This window comes from Manis pentadactyla, chromosome 16, assembly GCF_030020395.1.
Source record: "Manis pentadactyla isolate mManPen7 chromosome 16, mManPen7.hap1, whole genome shotgun sequence".
Taxonomy (NCBI): Eukaryota; Metazoa; Chordata; class Mammalia; order Pholidota; family Manidae; genus Manis; species Manis pentadactyla.
The window spans coordinates 78,910,622-78,927,661 of record NC_080034.1 but is presented as its reverse complement, the minus strand read 5'-3'; the positions used below and the strand labels follow the sequence as shown (position 1 = coordinate 78,927,661).

Sequence of the window (17,040 nt, the reverse complement as noted above, 5' to 3'; positions counted from 1 at the left end):
AATATATTTGTTTAACAAGAGATAACTGTCTCCAGGAAAATTTCAGGGATATAAATATTTTTCTGTTTGATTTATTTGCTTTTCTGATATAGTGGGAAGTGCTGGTGTTTTCTGCTGAATTTGGGTTTACAATTTTATCTTATAATTTTGTAAAGTAAGTAAGGCAATTCAGTTAAACTGTGCAACCACAAACCTTAAAGGGGAAATTGTGTTTATTGCTGACTCAGCCAAAGTAATCACTGGCATTTAGTGAGTTGGTTGGTAAATACTCTCAGATTTGAATGTCAGGGGGTCCTCTGTGATTTTCCTGGTGGGGGTATGGACTGGGAACATACACATGTAGATGAAGGCTCTTTTTACCCCCAAGGAGCAGTCTTTGCTCATAGCTATCACAATTCTGAAACACAGCTCTCTTTTCTCCAGTTAGTTTTATAACAAATCTGAGAAGCAAATATTATTTTCTTCATTTATAGATGAAGGAATTTCAAGATAACAATAAATTCACATTGAGAATGAGGTATAGTGTGTTGTATAAATACAACTCAAGAAGGGCATGTGAAAAAAACAGAGCAGATTCTGTATATGAGACTGGTAATTGAAAAATAACTTTTATTTTAACTTACATGATTTGAAAGAGAGAGAAATACAAATGCCCCAGAACTAAAAGCATCCCCTTCAACCAAAATAAAATGCAGAAGTGAATACAAAAGATACAGAATTACTCATGCAATATTAAAAAAACAAACTGTAACATTTATGATTTGACTTTGTATAAAAAGAATAATTTTATCATTTAACAGAAACTATGGACTATACATACTAACTATAGACTGTACAGTATACCTTTAAAATGAAGGATATATGCATGTATATAATATTTATAAATGTACAAATATATATATATATACGTTGTAACTTCACAGTCGAAAGAACAATTTGCCAGGAAGCCTGGCAAACAGTTTTTACTTTAAAATGAAATGAGTTGTTTTTAAAGGTCTTGCTAAACTGTAATTATTTAAAATGACATCTAAATGATATTTTATACAAACACATCCAGAGTACAGTTGATAGTCCACAGTTTAAATTACACTCACACATATTATCTCACCTTGCATACTCTTAAGAGGAAGAGAAGTTGTTTAGTAAGAGCTATTGAATGGTATTGTACTTTATTTAATGAACTTGCTAACCCGGGTACGGAAGCAATAATGGGAGCTGTTGTTTTAGCTAATTGGCCAAGCGATCCCCCAGCCACGATCTCTCTGGGCAGACCATCCCTCAGGCATTCTTCTTCCTAACCTCATGCTCATTTGTGTGGAAGCAAGGACCCTTTCAACGTCCCTCAGTTCCCACCCCTGTAGATTCCTCCAGCTTCCAGGTTCTTCTGCCTTGAAGAGATCCCCGCTTTCTGAATCCATGACCTTTGGTTTTGATTTGTCTTAGCAGCAAAATACCTCCATTGTAGAAGTATAAAAAAATGGCCCTTGTTTAAATAAAAAGCTTTAGCTTTGTGTGTCTTTTTAAAATGAGTATAGGTATAATCTAAATAAGGTAGTTTTTAGTCATCCATCTATGTTTTTACCATGATGGAACCGCTTTTAGAGTTTCAGGATGGAGAAAAGAAACAAAAGAAATAACACAGCCTTGAAAAATCAAATCAAACTCTTATAATGTGTTGTTTTATCTAGTTCTGCAGGCAAACTTATTTGAAGAAATTCTTTTTTGTGCTTTGTATCTAAGGTAAATTAGGTAGTTAAGGGGGCCATTCAACCCTGAGACCACAAGAGAGAAAAACTACAAGGTATATAATATTTATTAAAGTATCACATGACTATTTCAAGCTTATAGAAGAACTTCCAAAAAATTACAAGGATGGCTGTTTTAAAATTCTGTAGATACTAGATAAGATAGCCTCTTGTATTGTCAGACACAATGAGCAAGGCGTTCTACTGAGTTATACACATAGCCCCACTCTTCCGGCCAAAGGAAAAGTAGGTAGATACTGTGAAACTGGACTTGAATTCTTTCCATAACATGTTACATTTTCAGACAACCTCAACAGATCTCTTCAAAGTTTACACATTCCAGCTAAACCACAGCACCATCTTGATGAACAGGGCCATTTAAGATAGCTGTCGGGCAGAGTTAACCCATAATTAAAAGGCTGTGGCAACTTCAGCTCCATGACATTCTCCAACTTTTACACAGTCTCGTGGAAATTTGTCTAGTTGTTCATATGCCAGCCGCCCATCTTCTCCTGGATATAGAATATTAAAAGTGAGTACCATTTGGAATTATTCATCACCCAGAATAATAAATTAATACCAGTTGTTTAGGTATAGATTGCTATATTTTGCTAATGTTAACTTTAGGTAAGGAAAGGTCCTCTTCTGTTATTCTTAATGTTGTTTAGAACAACCAAGAACTTTTGAGGTAACACCAGAGACTAAAGAAATGCCAGGGTGTGAAACAGCCTAATTTCCATGGGCATTTGATGTCAATAATTTCACATAATAGACATATTCTTGAGAAACTGTATGGATGCCATTTTAAGTGCATTAGGGATTTCAATATGGCTAGTCCTTGACTTCAGTGCATTGAAATTTTACATAACTCTTATGCATTATATATTGTACCTCTAAATGGTCTTTCATAAAAGTCAAATTTAGATTTTCAAACTTAAGCTAAAAAATTGCTCTTTGCCATGTAAACATGGGGCGATGACATCTACCAGCCAACAGCTAGTTCAGTTTTATCACTAGTACCATCTTGAACAGCCAATGTGTATTTGCAAATTATATGAACATTTTGTTTCATTTTTTCTATTGAAAAAAGATGATTAGAAAATGGAGGAATTGAGTACAGATAGCGAGTGATAAGAAGCAGGCTTTCAAACATTTAATAATACAAGTGAGACAAAGATGGGAATAATGAGTTCTAAACCAGACACTCATTATGAAGAAAAATGCAAAATTAAAAAAAGATTCATGAGATGCTGGAAATATATTTATATTAGTGGGTTTTAGAAAAGGAGTGTAATCATGAATATTATAATATATTGCAGTCTCTGGAAACAGAAGCCTTTCAAAAAGCCAAAAGCCTGTTGTTTTACTTTTTGTGGTACATTTAATTTTTTCAGTAATATATTAGATACAAAAGCAGAGATTTGCCTGCATTTGAAAGACCTTTTAGCAAACTCTTCCATAAGCAAACACCACCAATTTTTAGATTTTTGTTGTTTCTGCATGCCTTAACTTTTTTGAGGCAAATGCTATTTTTTTCCTAATTCAGTAGTTTTCAATATTTCATTACTTGGGAGTTGACCCCTTTACTTGAAGATGGAGAGACAGAGACCCAAGGAGGCCAATCCGTACCATGCTCCTTGCCCACTCACACCCCTCCTACCCCCCACCTTCATGCCTCGGCCAGTGAACACTATTTAAAACACAACGAATAGCAGGCCAGTTCCTAGTTTGCTAATGGATATGTTCCAGTCGAGAGGTGCTCAGTTAGTTCTTCCCCCAAAGTCCCCCAGAGTTTAGGTGACCTGGAGGGTCAGGGTTTCCACTGCAGTGCCCTGCTGGGTATAGGTGTCCATGGGTGAGTTAGGCAACTTCAGCACATCTCAGTATGTCCCTCTAAAATGGGACTAACTGTCCTTCCTCCTTCATGGAGCTCTGGGAGGACTAAGTGAGCTGACCCATGCAGATCCCTCAGGACAGTGCCTGGCACAGAGCAAATCCGCTACTGGTGTTTGCCAATATTATGATGATGCAGCAGGGCTGGGCTCTCACGCCATCTCGCTCTCACTAACATTCCATTTTTGGTAGGCTTTGATCTGTTTTTTTATTTGCCCTATTTTTGGCGGCTCCACTAGTCTTTTAACAGCCTTGTGAAGTAGGCAGGGTGCTGGGGGAGAAAGAGCCCAGGGTTTGGGGCATCAAGCAGTGTGGCTCCAAACTGGACTGAGGTCCAGCCAGGGGTGTAACGGAATGTCTGTGGCCATGGTGGAAACTGCTCTGTCCAATATAGTGACCACCAGCTTCACATGACCGTTTATATTTAAGTGGTGACTACTCTAAATAATGTTAAATTTTACTTCTGTATTCACGGTTGTCACATTATTGAGCCACATAGGTAAATAGCCACACATGCATACTGGCTGCCGTAAGGGATGGTGCTGTGCAAACACAAGAGTCCCATCATCGCAGGGGGACCTATTGGACAGCTCTAGATTTACATATTGAAATAATTCCATTCTGGTTGGTAAAATTGCTGCTGCTCTGAGTCCCTTGAATGTACTGAGATGACCCTCAGTCTTTCATCATAGAGTATCTTTTATCAATTCCTACTGAAAATACTATTTTTACTGTAGTAATTCAGTCATCTATGTAAGACAAAATTGCACCAGTATTTGTATACTAGGGTGAAAGGAGACATAACAATGAGTTAGAGGTTCTCAAACTTTGTTGAATATCAGAACCAATAGGGATGCTCTTAAAAGTCCCGATGTCGAGGTCCACCTCAGACCATTGAAAGTAGTCTTTGGAAGGAGACCCCAGGCATGGGCATATTTTAATCACACTTGGTGACTCCAGTGTGTAGCTAGTATTGAGAACCATGAACTGGTGATGTGAAAGGGCGGCGGGGTGCCACATGTGAAAGCTAAGGTGAAGCAGACATGATGATCGCTCCCGGAGATGCTGCTGTTTGTGAAGTTGAAGTGAGTCTTGGGGCACATTCAACAGGGATGAGCTTCCTTAGATTGTACTGGGAACATAAGCCTTGTTGGCTTATGGCATTTGCTTTACAAATGTCTGGCTTACCTTCACTGTTATTTCAGAGCACTAAGGGATAAAAGAAGTTCAAACTAATAATACCCTGGGCACATTTTTAGAGAATGAGATAATTTCTATGCCTGAAACAGCCATAAGGAATAACTGTTCTATCCTTTAAACAAACATATGCTAGCTAAGACTTTCATACACTGACTGCTATATTCAATAGCAAAACAAAGCCTTTTATTAAATGAGTAACTGTAAGAAAGAACACCTAACAACAAATGTGATTTTTATGGAGATTATAAGGTTCTCGCTTATGCTAGTAATAAGCTGCTATAGTTGAACCAGGGTGGCTTTTTTCCAACTAATATTATTGACCAGATTATATTGAGGACTTTTAAGAGTATAGTTTTTACACTTTAAGAGTGTCCTGTAGTGGTAAAATTATTTATATTGACTATTTATATTTTTTATTCAGTTTAAAAAGCCTCTCTCCACCCTCCCACCTCCCTAGAAAAATACAAACATGAAACCAGCTAGGCATGGATTTTTATGAAGTGAAGTAAAGGGGAAGATTTATCTGGATATTCCAGAATAAAATAAATACTTCAATTCTTTTCACTGGTGTCAGGGCTCAAGTGGGTATAGGCCAGCAGGGCAATCAGAGGTTAACATGAGAGGCAGGGTGAGCCTGTGATGATACCTGGGGGAGTCACTGGGGAATGCATCCCTGCAACCTCAGTCAATCATTGTCCTGCAGGTACTGCCAACTCCAACCTGGCCAGCCAACCTGGATTCCTGACTATTGCCCCATCCTTTATGGTTTGGCTTCTACGTTCTTGATTCCAACTAGTACACAGACTGATTAAACCCATCTAGAAAGGCTCCAGAGAGAACCCTTACCCTCAACATCCAAACGGTTAGAACAAGGAGTTGGAGGGAGAGAGAAATTGACTGGTTCCTCATACTCTGTGCATGTATGTGTGAGCAGATAGCCCAGAGGGGGAGAATTGCTAAAACAGTGCACACAAAACTCTTCCTTTTAGTTCCTTGGACAGTGTCAAAAGTAAACAATCATGTAAAAAAGAAAAAAAAACTCACCAAGAGACAAAAGGGTTTCTGAGGCCACATTTCTGATTTCTTCAGCATCGGACTGACACAATGTCACCAACATTTTAATGCTTTCAGTAGCCTACAAGGAAAAAATAGTTAAAATAGTGTTCTGACATTTATGTTAGAGCTCACAGGAGACTTAGCATTTCATAGCTGATGGAGACTTTAAAAAGCATCTTACCCAGGAGTCCCCAAACCTAGCTGAGTGTAAGGATCACTCAGGGACCCTTAAAAAGTACACATTCTTTGGCACTACTCCAAAATGCACTGTCTTAGGATTTCCCAGGATGAAGCCCAGGATCTGTAACTTGCAGGAGCTCTGAGGATCAGTTAAATTCCTCATTTCACAGAGGACTCCAGGCCTAGAGAAGTGAAGTGACTAGCCTGCTTTTCCAGAATAGAAGCCACCTCTTTTAGTTCTTCCCACTATATCACATTGCTTCCAGAATAGCTTTAATTTAAAAATTCCTAATATTTAGCCAAACACAGGCAGACGATACAGGTCAATGATGAGAAATTCTATTCATTTATTACTCGTTTATTGAGTGCTCAGTTCACAAGGCTTGGGAAATTCAGCAACAAACAAGACACGGTTCTGGCCCTCAAGAGTTTAAAGTGTAGTGGAAAGATTGATTGTTAACCAAGTAAAGTAATTATCATGAACAATAGGCTGAGTCAGGGTGCTAGGGCAGAACATGTCTAAACACGAGCTGGTCTGGTCAGGGAAGTGTTCATGGAGGAAATGCTATCTTAGAGGGCTCCACTGAGTCTGGGCATGCGGTAGGTGTGTAGGTGTGTTTTGTGTAAGTGTCTGGGTGTGTGAAGGAAATAAATTCTAGGCAATCGGAATAGTTAGTGACAGGGCTCAAATCAAGGAGGGCCTTATAAACTACATTAAGGATTTTAGACTTCATTCTAAGATCAGGGAAAGACGTGAGAATTTTAAGCAGGATTTATGTTTACTGTGAGAATTCTAACTGCAGTAGAGAGGATGGACTAAAGGGAGTTCAACTGCAAGCAGGCAGAGAGCAGAGAGAGAAACTGGCAGGAAGGCTGCTCGAATCTAGGTGAACGGAGTTGGGATAGAAGAGAGGGAAGATTTGGGCTCGAAGTGGGGTGTGTAGGATGGGGAGGCTGGTTAGATGTGGAGCATGGGGAGAGGGATGAGTCCCCGACGGCACGAGCTGCTGGTAGTGGTCGTACAATCTGCCAAGACACAAGACCAGAGGTGGGGGCAGGGGAGAATGGGAGGTGATCTCCCACTGGAGGTACCTGACAGCACGCTGGGTAACAGATAGCATGGGAAGCCCTGGATTGGAAATACTGGGAATCATTAGTATATAGACGGTAATGGAAAACATAAGAGCTGATGTTCACCCCTTCACCCCCACTGAGAGAACAGGTAGAGGAAGAAGGGGGCCTAGAATAGCATTTGTATGAATGCCAATATTTAGGGTATGTAGAAAAAGGGAGCCTGGCTGCTACAAAATGCTCTTGCTGAGATTTGAGGAATTGATATGGGCTAAGAGTTATGGTTTTCTTTCTTGGAAGAAAGCTAGGTTTGGGGAGTAGCAGTGGTGGTGCTGGGTGCCAGGATATGGACAACTGGAGTGAGCAGCAAGGGAGACAATAGGTTATTTTAGCTCAATGGGGGATCTAAAGTTGGAGGGCCACTTGATGTGAGGACCTTGATCTCTCATAGGTGTTTCCAGTTTGATAACAAAAAAGGAAAATGTGGGATATCTGCTTGCTATCATTAATTTAAAAAAAAGAAATGTTTTCCCTGACAAGTTAGTTAGAGCTGATTGGTTTTGGTGGTTGAAATCATGATTCTGCCCTGTTTTTCACATCATGTTGCATAGAGCCCTTTTCAGGAGCTGGGGGCCTGGGGATGGTTCAGAAAGAGGCCTGAGAGGTGAGGGGTAGGGCCGATTTTGCTTCTGCTGGAGCAGGAAGGGGAGAAGGGCCTGGACTGCAGTTTGTAAGCAAACAGATTTTAAACTTTATTTCTCCCTTTGGCTGATTTCGGTTTTTAGAGGTATTTTGCCCTGGGATTTCCTGTCCCCATACTTACACCCTCACAGCATTTAAACCCACAAAAATGGATGTAGATCCCCATATCCTCGTATCCTCGTGTCTTTATACATTATAAAGTCTCTGTATCAGCCTTCATCAGTGGCACATCACCTCGCACCAGAGCACCCAGATAACAGTGATCACTGTGGGCTTTTTTGGCCACCTCAAGGTAATTTTTTGACCAAGTAACAAGGAAGGCAAAATTTCCCAGGGCTGTTTTTCTTCACAGGTCATTAACTTTTTCTTTTGAGGTGTTGATCCCTTTCTTCATGTCCTACCAGGCCTGTAGGTCCTTTGTGCCCATCCAAGATTTTAGCAAGTCCTAGGGTGTGGCCTTCTGTTCTTTTCTCAAGAGTGATTAGTGCCATTTTTTGTGATTAAGGCAGGTCAAACATTAAATCCTGGCTAGTGAAAGACAAACTCTTTCACGTTGGGAATTATTAGCCCTTTTTTCACTTACATTTTAGCTCCCACTGCTCACACCTCTGACACCATTAGGATTGGTGAGCAACTTAATAAAAGGAGTTCATGGGGAAGAATCTGGGAATTTGCGGCATCCTGAATTCCAATTCTTCTTTGCAAATGTTATTTATCCCTGCTATTTTTTGCATAGATAAAAATTGGCGAAATTGAGACAGGGACCATGGACTTAGACAGAATCGGGTGAGGGCCTCCGGAAAAAGCAATTTACAGTCAAAGCAATGTAACAATGTAAAGTCCCTATTGAAACTCCGTGTTCAGCATTATGCAAAGTCAAGGCCACACTAATTCTCTAGGGTAAAGATACCAGACTAGGAATATAGACATCTTCAGGGAGATCAATTAAAGGTCAAAAGGCCAGGAGCAACTTGGCCTGGAATGTTTGGGTGTTCTGCAAGGGTATCTCAGCATAATCCGTGACTTCACAATAAACAGCCCTAGAAAACAGACAATAACCCAGCCCACCTTGAGGGCAGGGCAGGCATTAGAAGTCCACACCCTAAGTCCTCAATTCCCCCAAAATCCTCAACTGCCTATAAATCCCCTAGACAATGCACTGCACCACCCCGGGCTCTCTTGTCCCCTTCTGGCATGAGCCGGGAGCTCTCTCCTCTCACTTTATTTCTAAATAAAAGCCTGTACCTTGCTCTCCTACCTTGACTGTTTGCTAAGTTCATTCTTTGGCTTCGTGAACAAGAACCCTGGCTACAAAATCATCATTATCAGTTCTCTTTTGGGATAAGATAGACTTTTCTAATACTGCCCCAGAGGCAAACGGATTCCCATGGCCTATTGAAAATAGCTCTTTTACGGACACAATTAATTATTACTATTTAAATAAAAAAAGGACCCCAAAACCAATACATAGCGCAAAGGACATGAGAAATGTTGCTAAAACAAGTACTTCGAAGTGTGGAAGAAAAGCTGTTATGTATATTTATTTTGCTTAATCTTGCTCAGAGCTGAACTGCCGGGGCTCCGAGGCTGGGCTTTACCTCCAAACTCTTCAGGGCCCGGCAAGCCGCCTTCTGGAGCTGGAGGTTCGCCTTTGTTAATGCTTCACAGTAATAGAGCAGCGCCTGAAAGAGAAGGAAGGACGCTCAAGACATTTTGATTTGTGTATAGTTTTAGAGGTATATATAATTTTTACTCCCTGAGAAAGGCTACAGATAAAACAAGGTATTTTGTACTGTGTTCAAAGCAAAAAAGAATCTATTAAAATTAATGTTTATGAATCTCAAAATAGCTGTCTCTTTACTCAATACCTTGATCTCTTATAATGTACCAGGCCATGGATTCTGGGGAACATGAAGTTAGAAGATATAAAGTTATGATGCCAGCTTTCAAGAGACCCTCAGGTCTAGTAGAAATGCTAATGATAGGGAAAATTTTACAAGGACAGCCATCTAGTCCAGGTGGCTCCCTTCTGCTGCTCTTCTGAGCAAAGACAACAGAAACTCCCTTAGCTTACCCCGCCCCTTCACTCCCCGCTCTGCCAGGCACTTACTCCCTAGCCTCACGCCCTAAACTTACTCGCTTGCTTGCTCGTTTGCTGTGCACGTAGAAATGTTGCAGATACGGAAGCAGAAAGATGTATATTACTCCCCTTGCCTTTGTTTGGGGCTCAGACCTTGGGAGATTACTCCCCTCTGAGCCCGCTGGTGTAAAATAAACCTCAACAATCCAAGACTTCCGAGTGCTGCTTGGTTCTTCCATCAGTGATCCAGTCCAGGTTTTTCCAGTATTTTCCATAACATTTGGTTCCTTGAGCTGGAAACCCAACTGCTCTGGCCCTTTGTTGCTACCAGTTTGGGGCAACAGCGGGGCGGTGACTGAAGGGGAGATTGCAATGGAGAAGGTGCGCCCTGCCTGATCTTTCGGCAGGCTCCCACCCCGTCCCCCTGGGCCGGCCCTGCTCCGCTGTTCCCGCTGGACTCAAGGAGGCTTGCTTGGCAGGTGAGGACCTGGTTCTGACGTCGAATCCCGTAAGGCCCCGGGGCCCCTGACCCAGTCAGCTCCCACCCGCTGGGGTGGCAGGGGAGCCTGATCACCTCCTGGAGACTTCTTAGAAGTCTCAACAAGTCGACATTCCCAGCAGGGGGAGTGTTTAAACTCTGGTCTGAGTGTGAGAGTGAGTGTGCAGGGCGGCTGAAGCCGTTCAGTCTGCACTGAATCTGTGATTCCACAGCCTGCACTACGGAATCTGAGTGGGCCCTTGGCCACATTTGCGGTCGGCTGCCACACATAACAGTGACTCAGCTTCAGCTGACCTGGCCCGGGACTTATACGGGTGCGCCTTAGGCAAGGCTGACCAAAGTCTCCGAGAGGAGCGTGAATGGATGGGCATCTGACTGGTCTCCTCTCTACAGGGGGCACCCCTCCCTTGTCTGTTGTTGTGGCACTGTCCACGGACACACCAGGGGTCAGGGCACAGCAAACCCACAGTCCTTGACACCACGATCAAAAATTTGAGGAAGGGATTTTCAAAAGACTACGGAGTAAAATTAACTCCCAGCAGGTTAAAAACCCTGTGTGAATCTGAATAGCCCACCTTTAGTGCAGGATGGGCTCCAGAAGGGGCCCTAGGTGTCCCAACAGTTCACCAGGTCTGGTGGGTCATCACTCGAGATCCAGGTCATCCTGACTGGTTCCCATATATTAATGGTTAGGAATCGCCCAGACCCTCCCCCTTGGGTGCAATATGCTTGCAACAGGCAGGGAGATGGTAGGGTCTTAGTCACCTCAACAAAGAAGCCTACAAATAATCAATAGAACCCTGAGCCTCCACAGATTCTTGCTGGTGACCTAGAGGAAGAGTTTATATTACCCCCACCATGTGCACCCACAAGGCCGTCAGCACCCAGCCCCTGGTCCCTGATATCCCGCTGCTGTCAGCCTCCCTGCCAACTCCAGAACCAGTGAACCCACTCTCCCCTGGACCAGCAGCCAGACTGCACCCATGGCCAGGAGCAGGCGCCCTTCAGATGTCAGTACAAGAGATGCAGGAACCTGAAAGACATAATAAATATGGGACCATCCAGCCCAGCCAGTCCACGTTTTAATACCAACCCTTCTCCACAACTGACACCCCGTCATAAAAGCCACAAGCCCTGGTTGATCTCATGAAATACTTCTTCCAAATCCATCAGCCAACATAAAAAAAAACTGTCAACAGCTTCTCCACACCCTATTCACAATGGAAGGGAGGGGCAGTTGGGGTCCTTGGGGTGCATGGACTGAAATTGCTGTCCCCAAGGAGCACCTCAAGTGGGACTTCACCACCCCTAAGGGACAGCACCAGGTCCACCAATATCAGGACGCCCTCCTCCAGGCGATCAAAGCTGGGTCCAAAAAGCCTGTGAACACAACCAAAGTTTCTTCAGTCACTCAATAACCAGGAGAATCTCCTGGGAACTATCATGAAAGACTGTGTGAAGCTTATCGCATCTACATCCCCTTCAATCCTGAGTCACCAGGGAGCCAATAGATGATCAACACCTCATTCATAGCTCAAGCTGCTCCAGAGATCAGAAGAAAGCTCCAAAAACTCGAAGGCTTTGCCAGGATGAATATCACTCGACTGATTAAGATTGCCAATAAAGTATATCTAAACAGAGAAGTTCGGGCTGACAGACAGGCTGAAAGAGAAATGAAGAAAAAGGCCAGCATCCTGGCAGCCGCCCTGAAAGAAAGAGAGATGACCGAAAGGCAGAGAAAAGCCGGCTGCCAAGAGGGGGGAGGCCTAGGAACCCCCCAGCCATGGACCAGTGTGCTTACAGTAAAGAAAAGGGGCATTGGAAGAATGAATGCCCCAACTGAGGCAAAGCCCTGAAGCCCAGTGGCTGCCGGGAGGAGCCCCATGGGGAAAGGCTCACTGGCCTGGCAGGAGCAGATGCAGATTGACAAGGACAGGGCTCTCTTACTCTCAGCCCCCATGAGCCCATGGTCAGAATGAAAGTGGGGGGCCAAAACATGACTTTTATGGTTGACACAGGGGCAGAACACTCTGTGGTCCCTGTCTCTGTTGCCCCCTTCAGGGAAAAAGACTGCAACTATTCTCGGAGCCACAAAGACAGCGGCAGTATCCCCTCTCCCAAGAGGAGAGAGCAGGCATCCAGGAACATCTGATCAGACTCAGAGAGGCAGGCATTCTAATCGAGTGTCAGTCACCCTGGAACACCCCGCTTCTACTAGTCAAAAGGCCAGGAGGAGGGTACCAACCTGTTCAAGACTGGCGAGCCATTAAAAAAGTGACTGTTTCTTTACACCCGGTGGTCCCAAATCCGTACACCCTCCTCAGTCAGATCCCGGGGTCTGCCAAATGGCTCACTTGCCTAGACTTAAAGATGCCTTTTTCTGCCTCCAGCTGGCCCCCCAAAGCCAGCTCTTGTTTGCTTTTGCTTTTTTGTTTTTAAATTTTTTATTAAGGTATGATTGATATACACTCTTATGAAGGTTTCACATGAAAAAACAATGTGGTTACTACATTTATCCATATTATCAAGTCCCCACCCACACCCCAATGCAGTCACTGTCCATCAGTGCAGCAAGTTGCCAGAGATCCACTATGTGCCTTCTCTGTGCTACACTGTTCTCCCCGTGATCCCCCACACCATGTGTACTAAACATAACACCCCTCAGTTCCCTTCTCCCTCCCTCCCCACCCGCCCTCCCACACCCCTCCCCTTTGGTAACCACTAGCACCTTCTTGGAGTCTCTGAATCTGCCGTTATTTTGTTCCTTCAGTTTTGCTTTATTGTTATACTCCACAAATGAGGGAAATCATTTGACACTTGTCTTTCTCTGCCTGGCTTATTTCACTGAGCATAATATCCTTCAGCTCCATCCATGTGTTGCAAATGGTAGGATTTGTTTCTTTGTTATGGCTGAATAGAACCTCTTCAGATTACCTCTTCTTTATCCATTCATCTACTGATGGACAGTTAGGTTGCTTCCATTTCTTGGCTATTGTAACTAGTGCTGTGATAAACATAGGGGTGCATATGTCCTTTTGAATCTGAGAAGTTGTATTCTTTGGGTAAATTCCAAGGAGTGGGATTCCTGGGTCAAATGGTATTTCTATTTTTAGTTTATTGAGGAACCTCCATACTGCTTTCCACAATGGTTGAACTAGCTTACATTCCCACCAGCAGTGTAGGAGGGTTCCCTTTCTCTGCATCCTCGCCAACATTTGTTGTTCTTAGTCTTTTCAATGCTGGCCATCCTTACTCCTGTGAGGTGATATCTCATTGTGGTTTTAATTTGCATTTCCTTGATGATTAGTGATGTGGAGCATCTTTTCATGTGTCTGTTGGCCATCTGAATTTCTTCTTTGGAGAACTGTCTCTTCTTATCCTCTGCCCATTTTTTAATAGGCTTATTTGCTTTTTGGGTGTTGAGGTGTGTGAGTTCTTTATATATTTTGGATGTTAACTCCTTGTAGGATATGTCATTTACAAATATATTCTCCCATCCTGTAGGATGCCTTTTTGTTTTGTTGATGGTGTCCTTTGCCATACAGAAACTTTTTAGTTTGATGTAGTCCCATGTGTTCATTTTTGCTTTTGTTTCCCTTGCTTGAGGAGATGCGTTCAGGAAGAAGTTGCTAATGCTTATATTCAGCAGATTTTTGCCTGTGTTGTCTTCTAAGAGTTTAATGGTTTCATGACTTACATTCAGGTCTTTGCTTGATTTTGGGTTTACTTTTGTTCATGGGGTTAAACAATAATTCAGTTTCAATCTCTTGCATGTAGCTGTCCAGTTTTGCCAACACCAGCTGTTGAAGAGGCTGTCATTTCCCCATTTGTGTATCTATGGCTCCTTTATCGTATATTAATGGACCATATATGCTTGGGTTTATATCTGGGATCTCTAGTCTCTTCAATTGGTCTACGGGTCTGTTCTTGTGCCAGTACCAAATTGTCTTCAATTACTGTGGCTTTGTAGTAGAGCTTGAAGTTGGGGAGTATAATCTCCCCAGCCTTATCTTCCTTCTCAGGATTGCTTTGGCCATTTGGTCTTTTGTAGTTCCATGTGAATTTTAGAATGATTTTCTCTAGTTCGTTGAAGAATGCTGTTGGTATTTTGATAGGACTTGCATTGAATCTGTAGATTGCTTTAGGTGGGATGGCCATTTTGACAATATTAATTCTTCCTATTCATGAGCATGGGATGGGTTTCCATTTATTGGTATCTTCTTTAATTTCTCTCATGAGTGTCTTGTAGTTTTCAGAGTATAGGTCTTTCACTTCCTTGGTTAGGTTTATTCCTAGGTATTTTATTCTTTTTGATGCAACTGTGAATGGAATTGTTTTCCTGGTTTCTCTTTCTGCTAGTTCATTGTTAGTGTATAGGAATACCACAGATTTCTGCATATTAATTTTGTATCCTGCAACTTTGCTGAATTCAGATATTAGATCTAGTAGTTTTGGAGTGGATTCTTTAGGGTTTTTTATGTACAATATCATGTCATCTGCAAACAGGGACAGTTTAATTTCCTCCTTGCCAATGTGGATGCCTTTTATTTCTCTGTGTTGTCTGATTGCCGTGGCGAGGACCTCCAGTACTATGTTGAATAGAAGTGGGGAGAGTGAGCATCCTTGTCTTGTTCCCAATCTTAAAGGAAAAGCTTTCAGCTTCTTGCTGTTAAGTATAATGTTGGCTGTGGGTTTGTCATATATGGCCTTTATTATGTTGAGGTACTTGCCGTCTATACCCACTTTGTTGAGAGTTTTTATCATGAATGGATGTTCAATTCTGTCAAATGCTTTTTCAGCATCTATGGAGATGATCATGTGGTTTTTATCCTTCTTTTTGTTGATATAGTGGATGATGTTGAAGGATTTTTTAATGTTGCACCTTCCTTGCATCCCTGGAATAAATCCTACTTTATCATGATGAATGATCTATTTGATGTATTTTTGAATTTGGTTTGCTAATATTTTGTTGAATATTTTTGCATCTATGTTCATCAGGAATATTGGCCTGTAATTTTCTTTTTTTGTGGGATCTTTGCCTGGTTTTGGTATTAGAGTGATGCTGGCCTCATAGAATGAGTTTGGATGTATTCCCTTTTCTTCTACTCTTTGGAAAACTTTAAGGAGGATGGTATTAGGCCTTCACTAAATGATAAAATTCAGTGGTGATGCCATGTGGTACAGGTGTTGTTCATGGTTAACTTTTTGATTATGAATTCAATTTCATTGCTGGTCATTGGTCTGTTCAGATTTTCTGTTTCTTTCTGGGTCATCCTTGGAAGGTTGTATTTTTCTAGGAAGTTGTCCATTTCTACTAGGTTATCCAGTTTGTTGCCATGTAATTTTTCATAGTATTCTCTAATAATTCTTTTTATTTGTGTGGTGTATGTAGTGATTCTTCCTTTCTCATTTCTGATTCTGTTTATGTGTGTAGACTCTCCTTTTTTCTTGATAAGTCTGGTTAGGGGTTTATCTATTCTGTTTATTTCCTCGAAGAACCACCTTTTGCTTTCCTTGATTCTTTCTATTGCTTTGTTCTTCTCGATTTTATTTATTTCTGCTCTAATCTTTATTATGTCTCTCCTTCTACTGACTTTGGTCCTCATTTGTTCATATTTTTCTATTTTCATTAATTGTAAGTTTAGACTGTTCATATGGGATTGTTCTTCTTTCCTGACATAGGCCTGTATTGCAATATACTTTCCTCTTAGCATGGCCTTCACTGCATCCCACAGATTTTGTGTTGTTGAATTATTGTTGTCATTTGTCTTCATACACTACTTGATCTCTGTTTTTATTTGGTCATTGATCCATTGGTTATTTAGGAGTATGTTGTGAAGCCTCCATGTGTATCACAGATGGAGTCCTTGGAGCTGTGTAGCCAGCCATGGAGCTGGAGCACCTGAAGATCGTGAAAGCTCCCAACCTGCTGGGCAGAGTGCACCTGGACAATTTTGTCTACCTGCTGTTTCTCCTGAGCAGTAAGCTCTGTGCCATCCTTGCCCCTTTAGCAGCCTTCTTGCTGTTAGGAAGTCTCTCAGACTGCCCACCTTACTTTTATCCTAGAGCAGCCGGATATGGATCCCTGCTTTCCACAAGTGGCTGGAATCTCAGTTTGTCCAGGAATTATGCCTGTCTTAGCTTTCCAACCCCCTAATCACGAGAGTACCATTCAAGCACCATGAAATGTAGGTTTGTGCTCCCGGAGCAAATCTCTGGAGTTAGGTATTCAGCAGTCCCAGGCCTCCACTCCCTCCCCACTCTGTTTCTCTTCCTCCCTCCAGTGAGCTGGGGTGGGGGAAGGGCTCTGGTCTCACCAGGCTACAAGCTCTGGCTGTTCGGTGAGGTTGATTCTTTTCTCCAGTGTATGCAGTTTGGTGCAGTCTTCTTTCCTGTTGCTCTTTCAGGATTAGTTGTATTAATTTTATTTTTGTATTATATGCAGTTTTAGGAGGAAGCCTCTGTCTCACCTCTCATGCCACCATCTTTGATCCTCTTGTTTGCCTTTGAATGGACTGAACTGGATACAGGGTGGCAGATGCAGTTAGGATGGACACAGCTTCCACAAGAGTTCAAGAACTCACCCACTCTTTTTGGAGAGGCACTGGCTGCAG

General features: G+C 42.3%; 1 protein-coding gene across 5 annotated transcripts in view; it reads right to left on the bottom strand.

Moving 5' to 3' along the window:
- Positions 1–583: 583 nt before the first annotated feature.
- The window catches only part of RIPOR2 (RHO family interacting cell polarization regulator 2), a 260,160-nt gene continuing 243,703 nt past the window's right edge, over positions 584–17,040 (bottom strand). For all 5 annotated transcript variants that reach the window (XM_057494078.1, XM_036911676.2, XM_036911673.2 and 2 more), the window contains 3 exons: positions 9,446–9,529; positions 5,883–5,973; positions 584–2,257 (listed from right to left, as the gene is read on the bottom strand). In XM_057494078.1, the coding sequence (XP_057350061.1) occupies positions 2,157–2,257; positions 5,883–5,973; positions 9,446–9,529 (276 nt within the window). In that variant the 3' untranslated portion in view covers positions 584–2,156. The remainder of the gene's footprint in view (positions 2,258–5,882; positions 5,974–9,445; positions 9,530–17,040) is intronic.